Source organism: Nycticebus coucang, chromosome 10 (assembly GCF_027406575.1).
Source record: "Nycticebus coucang isolate mNycCou1 chromosome 10, mNycCou1.pri, whole genome shotgun sequence".
In the NCBI taxonomy this organism is placed as follows: domain Eukaryota; kingdom Metazoa; phylum Chordata; class Mammalia; order Primates; family Lorisidae; genus Nycticebus; species Nycticebus coucang.
The window spans coordinates 76,088,938-76,101,323 of record NC_069789.1 but is presented as its reverse complement, the minus strand read 5'-3'; the positions used below and the strand labels follow the sequence as shown (position 1 = coordinate 76,101,323).

Genomic DNA, 12,386 nt, shown 5'->3' with positions numbered 1-12,386 from the left:
AATACTCTAAGTTGTGACACTTCAACTTGTGCTATTGAATTGGGGATAATAAACTTTCTGTGGGGTAAGACAACATATAATTTTAACAAAGCTATTAAAGGCATTATCCTGGATTTAATAGAAGAGAGGGGGACAGCCCAAGGACCGAATAGTAGCTCTAATTAAAGCATGTGCAGGCATTCTTTGCGACTGTTTCCCACTTTTACCATACTACAATAAGAGATGTTTTATTCTATTGGATGCTTTTAAAAGACATTCAATCCTCACATGTTTGGAGAGTGTAATAAACATGTGGAATCTAAACAACAACGTTTTTAGCCATTAGCTCTTCCATTACCCTGGGTTTGGCATGAGGAGGATGTCTTAGGCATGATGTAGTAAGCTGAGCCGATTCCATTCCTAGGCTCATCACTGACTCACTGTGACACAGGAAGCATTGCGTCTCTCAGGCCTTCATTTGGAGGGACCATTTAGCATAGCAGTTTTATCCACAGAGTAAGATTGGCTGGGTGAAAATTCCATTTCTTCCATTTATTAACACTGATTTTGGCAAGTTAGATAATCTCTTGCTCATCTGTAAAACAGAGATGCTAATAGTATGTAACTCATTGGGTTGTTAGAAAAATTAAAAATGTTAATAGACGTAAAAGTAAAGTTCCTAGAGCAATGTCTGGTATGTAGCCAGTACTGGATATGTGGTATCCATCCATCCATCCATCCATCCATCCATCCATCCATACATACATACATACATACATCCATTTATCCTAGTTATTATTATTTTACATCTCTGTTTGTAACATGATGTTAATTATTTCTACAGTGAACACCAGAAATATAAGTTTAGATATTTGAAAATAGTTAAAGGGAGATACATAGTATCATGATATTTTCATTATTATTTTTTGCTTTTTATTCATAGGTATAGGATGACCTCAGAAGGTACCTTATTTATCAAAAATGCAGTTCCCAAAGATGCAGGGGTATATGGTTGCCTGGCAAGTAATTCAGCTGGAATAGATAAACAGACTTCTATCCTCAGATACATTGGCAAGTATAATTAGTTTAAAAAGCAATTAAAATAAGATGAATATCACATCCAGCAATGTAATAGTACCTTTCTGAAAATTAATATTATTAAAATGAATAAGCTATACCTGTTTTATAATTTATTATTCATTTCACACATTGATTAAAGATAATATTGTAACTAACTTAAATTAAAAGTTCAGACAGTGAAAAGCTTCAACAGAAATCAAGGAAGCTTCCAAGTTACAGAAGACTTCCAGATTTTCCACAGTGTTCTATCCTTCTAGTCCTTCCATGGTTCATCTGTTCTTTGTAATATCTCATTTTCAGATTAATAAATTCTATATAATTTCTAGCTTACCTCAACTTTTGTTGTATAATTTCTACTTCAAAACTGCGTATAATATTATTTTTATTTTTCAGCTTCAATTTTCCCCTCCAAATTTAAACATTTATTGAAAATGTAACTCATGGTAATTATTCTATAGAATGCTCCTTTTAATTTGGTCTTTCCTAGTCAAATAAAAGATAAAGGTGTCAGATGCTCAGATCCAGGTTATGAATTGTGAGTAATTAATGACCTGCAATTCATCCTGTACTTATTCTTATTTGACTTCATTTGTAGAAAAATAGTAAGACTATCAGTAGAGACAAAGGGGTGAAAAGTGCCATCATAAATAGTTCGAATGGTTAGGTAAGGGAGGAAACAAAAGTGTCCCAAATACTGAGCAAGTGGTTGAGCAAAATTTTACATTACATTGTGAAAATAAATTTTGACTCGTTCACATATAAGCCAAAATGTTGAACACAATTACTTAACTTATTAACATCTCTAGGTAAGCAGAATGCAAAGTACTGTGCTAGAGACTATGTAATGTAAAATTTAAAACATATCTGTTATGTAATCTTTGCTTTTCAAGAACTTAAATAATGGGGGTGGATACCTAAAGACAGACAAGTACCATGGTGGAAGGTTGGCAGAAGAGAAGATTAATTCAGATTGGGGAATTTGTAAAGATTTATCAAAGGAGACAGGATTTAAGCTTACTCTGGAAGAGAGAGTGCATTTTGAAGGGTTGTGCCAAAGGGCATTTTAGAAAGAGGAAATAGCTTTAGCAAAGGCAGGAGGATAGGAGAGTATGGTGTGTTGTGTTTTGGGCTACCAATTAGAGCTCTGTACTTTGTAGTAAGTGAGGAAGTTAATGGAGGGTAAGGTTAGAAAGAAGGCTATGCCCACTTTTTAAGGCAATTGTTTGTTTTTTTCTTACTGATTTTCTTGATGTCTTTATAAATTCTGGATATTAGCCCTTTATTGGATATGTAAATTGTGAATTCTCATTCTGCAGGTTGTTGGTTTGCTCTATTGACTGTGTTTTTAGCTGGGAAGAAGCTTTTTAGTTTAATCAAATCTAATTTACTAATTTTTATTGTTGCATGATTGCATTGTGTTCTTAATATTAAATTCTTTGCTGAGGCTGATATCTAGAAGAGTTTTTTCTACATTTTCCTGCAGAATTCTTATGGTTTCATGCCTTAGATTTAAAACTTTTATCCATCTAGAATTAACTTTTGTGAGAGGTGATGGTCCTGTTTCATTCTTCTGCTTGTGGCTATCCAATTTCCCCAGCACCATTTATTGAATGTGGTTTCTTTTCCCCAATGTACATTGCTTTTTGCTTTGCTACAAAAGACCAGTCAGTTGTAGGTAGATGGTTTTACATCTGGCTTATCTGTTGTGTTCCATTGGTCTATGTCTCTATTTTTGTATCAATACCAAGATGTTTTGCTTACTGTGGCTTTGTAGTATAGTTTGAAGTCTGGTAATGTGATGTCTCCAAAAAGATTTGTTCTTTTTGACAAACAATTATGTTAAAAAGTGGGCAAAAAATAGGCAGGCACTGTGGTGGGGGCATAGTCCCAGTCACTTGGGAGGCTGAGGCAAGAGAATCACTTAAGCCCAAGAATTGGAGGTTGCTGTGAGCTGTGATGCTACAGCATTCTACTGAGAGCAACATAGTGAGACTCTATCTCAAAAAAAAAAAAAAGTGGGCAAAAGACATGTACAGAAGCTTCTCAAAAGAAGGAAAAAAATGGCCAATAAACATATGAAAAACCTCCAATGTCACCAATCATCAGGAAAATGCAAACTAAGACCACAAGGAGATATCACATTTCCCTAGTTAGAAAGGTTTTTGTTAAAAATTCTAGAAACAACAGATGCTGGTATGGATGTAGAGAAAAAGGAATGTTTATACACTGTTGATGGGACTGAAAATTAGTACAACCTCTGTGGAAATCAGTATGGAGATTCTTCAAAGATCCAAAAGTAAACCTATCATTTGATCCAACAATCTCACTATTGGGTATCTACCCAAAGGAGGACTTTTCATAAAAAAGATACAAATACTCAAATGTTCATGATAGCACAATTCACAATTGCAAATACGTGGAATTGACCCAAGTGCCCATCAATTCATGAAAGGATTACTAAAATGTGGTATATGTATACCATGGAATACTATTCAGCAATAAAAGGACAAATTAAATCTTTTGCAACAATCTGGATGGAACTGGAGACCATTCTCCTAAATGAAATAGCTCAAGAATGGAAAAAAAAAATACCATGTGTACTCTGTATTAAACTAGAACTAATCAATGAGGACACCCATGCACAGAGTAAAGTAAAACTCAGTGGAAGTCAATCAGAGGAAGGGAGAGAAAGTGAGGGACACAGACCACCTAATGAGTATAATATCACTATTTGGGTGATGGGTACATCAATAGCTGGAATCAAGCATTAGAAAACAACCATTTAACTTAAAACATTTGTATCACCCTTACTTAATATAGTAGAACCTCCATAGTTGACCACTTCCCTACATTGACCACCTTCTTATGTTGACCTAATTTTCAGAGACTGAACATGCACCACATATACTCAATGAAGGACTACCTATATTGACCTATATATACTGACCACCTCCATAATTTGTATCTTGACCAGTAGGATTGTGACACATGATATTAATTTACTCTTGACCAGCTGAGTCTACTCTCCATCAAGGAGTAGAAAGTGGGGCTTTGCCCCTTAGTTGAATAATTTTTCTTTAGTATAAGTTGTTTTTTAATGTTTTATTATTACCACATGTTGGATTAGGCTTAATGTCCTATTGGTTATCACATGTTGTGGAAGATTTTTCCCATGAGAAGGACTGGTTTGAATTGTAGGTACAGTCTACAATTACAGAAAATTTTTACAGTTAATCAAGACATAAAGGCCCAAATGAAAAACTCAAAGAGCTGACCTTGAAGGAAATGGTTTATCTTCTACATTTTTCAGAAAGCAGCAGCCAAAGAAAGAAAATGGAACATTTTGGTGTTAGCAAGGCCATGTCTAAAAACATAAACATGAGTACTTGGAGAGATATGGTAAGGAAAGGAGAGACTTACAGTGGAGAGGAAGGAAGACTTCCCTCAACGAAGTCAATGAAGCCACATTAAGCTGGTTGAAACAATTGAGGACAGTTAATGCCCAAATCTCCAGGCCTGTGATCAACGAAGTTCCTTAGCTCTAGCACATTGGCTCGAGAAATTTAAACTGCAATGTGAGCTCTCCCAGAAATCTTGTGTGGTGAATCAAATGATGTTCCAGTAGAAATTATGGAAGAGTTCATCAAAAAGTTCCTAGACTTCGTCAGAGGCTTTAAAGATGACAACATTTTTAACGCTGATGAGTGTGGACTCTTTTTCAAGGTGATGCCTGACAGTAGCCTCATCATGAAGGGTGACAAATGTGAAGGCAGAAAACTTTCCAGAGAACATTTCATAGTTCTGCTTTGTGCTAGCTCAGTCCGAGATAAACTAAGGCCCTGGTTGAGCTAGCACAAAAGTTTCAGCACAAAGTTTGAGCTAGCACAAAAGTTTCAGCACAAAGTTTGAGCCAGCACATTTTGGCAAAGCCATATGCATACAAGAACCTAAAGCCTGAACACCACCCCTTCACTTGGAGATTAAACAAATGCACCTGGATGCCCTGTTTGAGGAATCACTAAGTGGTGTGGACTGACAAATGAAGAACAGTCTATTCTACTGATAGTAGATAACTGTCCTGGTCACCTGTGGGTAAATTTTATTACGAATATGACACTGAAATTGCTGCCTCGAAACATGACCTCAAAAATCCAACCTCTTGACCAAGCCATCATCAAAACATTAAAAAGGAACTGCTGAGCCCAATGCCTGCAGTAGGTCATTACTTAAACACAAACCTGAGGTCTGCCTGTGGAAGCAACTTTATTCACTGTCTTAGTTAATGCTCTGGGTATTGTCCTCTGGATCAGTTCTGCTTGGAATAAAGTTCAGACAAAAATGATACAGAAATGTTTCAAGAAACTTGGATTTGTCACAACCCAAGAGCACAATATTTTGGCCCCATCAGACAGTACATCCCTGATGGCAGAATTCAAAGGAGTAGATTTTGAAGGTTTTTTGCAATGGATGATGAGGTGGCAACCTGTTAGGAACTTGACCCAGAAGCAGTTTACCATGAGATCTTGACCAAAGTACAGACCAGTCTGAAAATCCATGAAGCAGCTGATGAAGTGGACAAAGCAAGTGAGGATGACATGGAAACTGCAGAGACTCCAGAAGAGGATGTCAGGCATCTGATAATGCAGTTGACGTCACTTGCTGTGGAAAAAATCCCCAGGTATGCTGAGTGCTGTAGTCAGAGCTGAGAGTGCTTTCTCCACTTACACTTGTAATAAGAATAAGCAACACACCAAGACTGACTCTTTTTTTTTAGAAAAAAATCATGAAATCCTGAAAAAACAGTAAGGGTATTGATTTTGTATAATACCATATGTATGATTTTACTGTGTTTTGATTGTGTATGCTTTCACGTGACATTTTAAAATAAAAACTGTACAAGAAAGTAAAGTACATGTACATATCAGTATAGCGGGCTTAGTTCCTTATGTTAACCACCCCTATATATTTACCAGTTTGTTACAGTTCCTTAGCGGTGAACTTACAATTGTTCAACTGTATTTTGAAATTAAAAATAAGACTATGCACCAATTTATGATTTTTGACAGACAAACTATGGAATTTTGAAAGCAATGGGAAATATTTAACATTTCCTAGCAGAGGAGTAATATGATCTCTGAGAAGACCTTAACCTTGGTTTAAAGCTATCTCATTTGAAATTCAGAAGTCCTAAAATGTCCAGTTAAGAGAAAATGTATGAGAAAACTGAGCTATTTAGCTAGAAGGTGAAACAACCACAGCAAAGTAAGAAACTATGTATGGATATTTAGCATATACAAGGGAAAAAGGAGTCAAAACCAAGAGACTGTACTTTCATAAAGAGACAAATTTTTGCCTTGGACTGTAAATCTCTCTCCATAGTTACACATGAACATCCTTAAAGTCATGCAGAAAATGTTATTAACCAATTTATCTGCAATTGTGTTAACCTCAAGTCTTAATTAACCAGCATCCCTCTTTTGACTGCATTTTTACTACAATTCTCCTCCTCTCTGTTCCTTTAATATTATTTCTGTAAGATGTATTCAGCTATCTAAGCTTTTTCGTTTCTTAGACACATCTTCATATAGACCTTCCAATTAATTTCCTAAATATTTTGGTCTTTATTTTATCGTAATTATTTTTGGTTTTGGTCCTTATTTTTGCCTGATTTTTTCTTTTTTGGCCTAACTAGGTGATCTTTTCATCACACTTCTCTGTGTGTACAGGCATTGTAAAAGTTTATTTCCGTTTATAAACATTAAAATAGCCACAAGCACATAAATCCTGATAGATCTTTTTATTGGTTCATTTAGTAAACATAAACAAGGTCCGTGTGGTTTTATGCTGGATGTTAACTATTTGCATGTTTCCTTTTTTCAGAAGCCCCAAAGTTGATTGTAGTTCAGAGTAAGCTCTTGGTTGCCCTTGGGGACACAATAGTTATGGAATGCAAAACCTCTGGTGTTCCTCCACCTCAGGTTAAATGGTTCAAAGGTACGTTTCTTAAGTATGTTTATATCTGATTCACTTAGGTTTTTTTTTTTAATGATTTGTTAAAAATTTGTTTTGGTGTGTGACTTAGCAGCCTCATAAAATATGTTTATGATCTCAGTGGAGATAATAGTCCAAATTCTGAACTCTGAATTTCAGGATTTGACATCTGGTATGGATTACAGGACTGTGAAAATCAAAGCAGGAAAAGTTCGTCTTGCTAATCCAGCTGAACATTCTCTTTGTTAGTTTAGGATTGTTTCCTGTAGAAAATTGTCCAAGAATACTTGGTTAATGTTTAAAATAGCTTCACTGATTTCAGTTCACTTTTCTTAGAGGTGATGGCTCTCAGTATTACAACATTGTCTAGATTTTCAAGGATGCTTTTTATAAAGTGCTCAAATAAAGCACTTACAGATAAGGAAGCTGACAGGTAATTGACATACACATGTATTTATGGGCAAGCTACTTCGTGCGTAGTAAATGCTAGTATCAGGTTTAGAAATTATCTTTCTGTATTTGTAACCCAAACTACACCTCTGTGATTCTTTAATAAAATAGCAGTAATGTGCCACTTGACCTTGGTGAGAATACACTTGGCTCCTGCTTCAGGCTCAGATGCTAACAGGAGATATCTGTGTAAAAATCCCTGCTTCTGCTTCTGTTTCAGTTCTTCTAATTTGTGAGAAAAATAATAAAAAAAAATTCTGCAAACACCCTAGCTGGGAGGTTGCTAGGATTATTGAAATGCTGTTTTCAAAATACTTTTTAATCTTCAAATGAAAAATGCTAAATATTACAAAGCCCTATTGTTATGATACTGTTTGTTAAATCACAGATGTTTCCATAGCAACAAGTTGATGTCATAATCACAAAATTATGAATTCACCTCAAGTTCAAACTCTTGGGGAACATGAGGTGAAAGGAAAGGCTTTATGTAGAAAACAAATATTTTTAAATAATATAAACCAAAAGCAAGGACAGAAACTGGGAAATAATGGGATTTTCATGGTTTTCCATATTAAAAGATTTATACTCTTCATGTTTTCACTGATAAGAAAACATTTCTGGATTTGCTCTTTAATCAAACTTATATCATTAATATAAACCCATGTTATTTACTTGAAGTACTTAACTTTCTGAATTGTCAATGAAATGTCATTTTCAGACTTATATTATAATGAAATAGATCCAGCAGATGTGTTATAGAGATGGTATTTTTTTTAATTTTAAATGTCATTTAGTAGTTTATGATGAAAATAAAAAATTCAAAATAAAAAGTAATGAAACATACTGATTTCTCTGCCTGTGTATAGCAGAGTCACACAGAAAGTCTTTTATTCTCCCACACTGAAGCTATTCTCCTGAATATATTAGTCTTCAGGCCAGTTTTGATCCCACAGATAATTTGGAAAACTAAAAGAGAAGGTAGAGAGCTATGCAGCCACCATATGGAAGATTCTAGAAATTCACTACTTAAATGAGTTTCTCTTCTCAACCATGGGTATTACAGTTCAGTGGGTTCAGTAAATAACGTACTATTTTTCTGTCTAGATTATGAACCAACAGAGATAGAACATGAGCATTAGATACTGACTGGCCATAACATAAGACGTGTTCCTGAGGTTCATCAACCATTAGCAGAGCTGCCCTGGACCCCAGGATCAGGCCAACTTCCCCTTCCAAGTTACTGCGTAAATGGAGTCAGGACCACCACAAGTAAAAATTAGCCTTAGGGTTAGAGAGGACCAACTCCTCTGCCTGCAGACTGGCTCCAGAATGGAAGGCATTATGGGGAAGTGGGCCTTCCTGTCCTATCTCCACTGAAGACAAGACACCAGGAAGGTTAGGAAAATCCTACCTTATGGAAACCATAAGGATGGAGAGAAAGAGTTCCTGCCTTCAATGTAAGAATAAATTTTTCTTTGTATCTTTCTTCTGGCAATTCTGATTAAATAAAATAGGTGTTTGAAAAAAAAATAAAACCTGTATTTCATTCAGGTCATTGGCAAAAAAGGGATTCCATAAGTATAAATGCTATCCAAAATTTTAGACCTTTTATTTTTAGAAATCAACAGCATAGAGTGGGTTCAAAGGAGAGTCAGGAACACTGTTAACATTTTATGAAAATTTTCTGCTAAATCTTTTTAAAATTGGATTTATTTATTTAGAGCAGTGGTTCTTTAAAATGTGGTTTCACATCTCTGGAAATTCCCACAGCTCTTTCAGGGGATCCACAAGATCAAAACTATTTTCATAATAATAATAATAAGTTGTCTTTTTCACTGTCATTGTCTCACAAATGAATAATGGAGTTTCTGAAGTCTCTCCGTGTGTGATAGCTAATAGGCTAAATGCAGAAGCAAATATGAGCGCTCAGCTATCCTCTGTTATGCTAGACATTAAACATTATAGAGCTTTGCAAAAATGTGAAACAATGCCACTCTTCTCATTTAAACTTCTCTTGCTTTGCAAAATATAATTTTCTTAAATAAAATATGTTAATTATGTTAAAATGTCCTGAGTTTATTATAAAATAAGTGAATGGACATGTTTTTAAATTTCTCATATTGATTGCTAAAATGCTAAATATAGTATAAATAAGTATGATCCACAGAAACAATAATTTACTGGGGTCCATAATAATTTTTAAGAGTACCGTTGGGGAGTCTTAACACAAACATTTTATAACTACTTAATTATCATCAACTATTTGAATGGATTTCTGTCAGAAATAATGATCTTTTTTAGTCTTTATATCCACAGAGGCCAGGATTGAATTTAAACTGCCCCTGAAAAAAGAACTCTTCTCCAAGAGAATGATTGAAAATCCTGGAGTGGATCATCAGCAAAGTTTATGTATCTTGCTGTGGCTACCCTTCTTTGGGTCGTATCTAATGTTAAAAGTAGATAATCCCTATTTCGTTTGCATCCAACAATTCTGTAGTTCTCTACAGTTTCTGAATAATTTGATGAGTAATTTTTCATTAGCCATCAAGAAAGGAGAGATATCAAAATGTGATGGAAATGCAAACTTAATTGAAGTAGTATTTTCCAATTTTTGTTTCATAGCTGCTATTCTTTTTTTGGATTTTTATTTTTTTATTTTAGTAGATTTTTGTGGCACAAGTTGAATTCCACTACATGTATATAGTATATGATGGGGGAGTCTGGTGAGTCTAGTTTTCTTTCTTTAAGTGGCTCAGTGAGTAAGGGCGCCGGCCCCATGTACCAAGGGTGGCGGGTTCAAACCCGGCCCCGGCCAAACTGCAACAAAAAAATAGCCGGGCTCTGTGGCGGGCGCCTGTAGTCCCAGCTACTCGGGAGGCTGAGGCAAGAGAATCGCGTAAGCCCAAGAGTTGGAGGTTGCTGTGAGCTGTGTGACGCCACGGCACTCTACCGAGGGCGGTACAGTGAGACTCTGTCTCTACAAAAAAAAAAAAAAAAAGAATACTAATTTGAAAAAAAGAACTACTAGCAATAAGGTCTTTATATCACCCTGTTATATACTCTGATATATACAAAAGAAATATAAAAGGGAAGTAAATTCCAAAAATCTAAATGGATTTCCATTTAGTCCAAACATTTTAATACTGGAACAGCGAGGTCACGTTGCATCCCTCGGTGGGAGGAAAGTTTATGTCAACATCATCTGCTTTCACTGATGATAATCTCTCAGAAGCACATGGACACCGCTTTAGTTGCTGCTTGCCTTCTCACGTGGTACGCAGTAGCAAGCTTACAAGGATGACTGGGGTTTTAAATACTGCAATTCTGCAAAATACTCTATTTTGGCACTGACGTTTGGTTGCTAATGTAATTTTGTTTTTTAAATTCTGATACCTTTGGCCTCCTCTCCTGTGGAAAGTATATAAACACACAGAGAACTGTCTGTCTGTGGTGCTGAGTCTGTTGGTGGGTGCTGTTTTCAGTGCCCTAGAGAATTATAGTACTGGCTCCTGGATTTTCTTTGCCCATTCGAAGCTAAGGGATACTTTTATTATCTTCAGGCCCAGGACACGTGGCTGCTGTGTGACATTGGAGAGTACCTGAGAATGCTATGAAACTCTTAAGAACAGTGCCCCTCAAAATTCCTGGAAGTTTTCTAGATCTTGACTTGACAAAAATAATCCATGTATGAGCTGGCATTAAACATCCAGTACTATGTATTTTTTATGGTACTGGTCATCCTAGTTAATTTCATTCTTTGGAGAGGAAACACCTCGGAGGAGGTAAAGTGTAAGGAAAAGCTTAGCCTAAGTCACAGCTTTGAAGAGGCATCATCTGCCTTCCAATAAAGCTGGTTCTTGGGAGATTTGAGGTGCTGGCAATTAGTTAAACCTAGAAAACCTCCAGTCTTTCAAGAATTTCTTAAGAAACCAAAATATATCCTGCTACAAAGATGGTAGAAACTTCTTCTTAACTCTCATCTTCCTATTCCCTTCTTACCTAATGTAGCATTGGTTATAGCTACCAACCTTTCCTAGCTCTTCAATGTCGCTTCAAAGAGCTCATTCTTATTTATGTCGGTACATACACAGATATACGTATATAGGAAATATTTGTACATGTTTATTACAGGTCACGATTTTAGCTTTTAGAAAGTGTCATGTTGTGCCAGACTTGTGTATTTAAAAACTTTGCAGTCAACTTTATTCAGAAGTTTTGAAATCAGACCAATAGCTGGTGTGAATACTTTAGCATTTAATGTTTTCCCCTCTGTTTTGACTTAGGAGATCTTGAGTTGAGATCCTCAGCATTCCTTATTATTGATCCCCTTTTGGGACTTTTGAAGATTCAAGAAACACAAGATCTGGATGCTGGTGATTATACCTGTGTAGCCGTCAATGATGCTGGAAGAGCAACTGGCAGGATAACCCTGGATGTCGGCTGTAAGCATCTAGGTCCAATAGATCAATCTGCTTTAAAGTTGATCTGTCATTTTTCCATGTTTGGTAACTTTGAAACCATGTCATAGACATATTTTTCAGAGTAGCAAAATTAGGAAGAACACTTCAGATTATTAATATAATAATGGGAGTTAGGATTTGCTTGTGCTTTCCATGTACCATTGAATGTGCCAAGAACTTTTATATGCATTAACTCATTAAATTCTCATGACAACCCTAAGAGGAGAATCCCATAATTATCTCCATTCTATTGATAAGGAAACTGAGATTTATCAGGTTTATCAGCTTTATCAAAGGCTAAGCAACTTGATTATGATCACAGAACTAAGGAGATGCAGAGCCTGGATATTTAAACTCAAGTTACCCGACTTAAGTACTATAGGCTTCACCAGTTCCTTACATATTGCCATTTTCCTGTCAAGAATC

General features: G+C 35.8%; 1 protein-coding gene across 2 annotated transcripts in view; it reads left to right on the top strand.

Moving 5' to 3' along the window:
* Nucleotides 1–12,386, top strand: part of HMCN1 (hemicentin 1) — a 496,417-nt gene that overhangs the window by 252,124 nt on the left and 231,907 nt on the right. The window contains exons 13-15 of one of the 2 annotated variants that reach the window (XM_053606928.1): nucleotides 923–1,050; nucleotides 6,940–7,053; nucleotides 11,784–11,942. In XM_053606928.1, the coding sequence (XP_053462903.1) occupies nucleotides 923–1,050; nucleotides 6,940–7,053; nucleotides 11,784–11,942 (401 nt within the window). Of the gene's footprint in view, nucleotides 1–922; nucleotides 1,051–6,939; nucleotides 7,054–11,783; nucleotides 11,943–12,386 lie in introns of those variants that run through there. The other variant, XM_053606927.1, reaches the window with a different exon arrangement.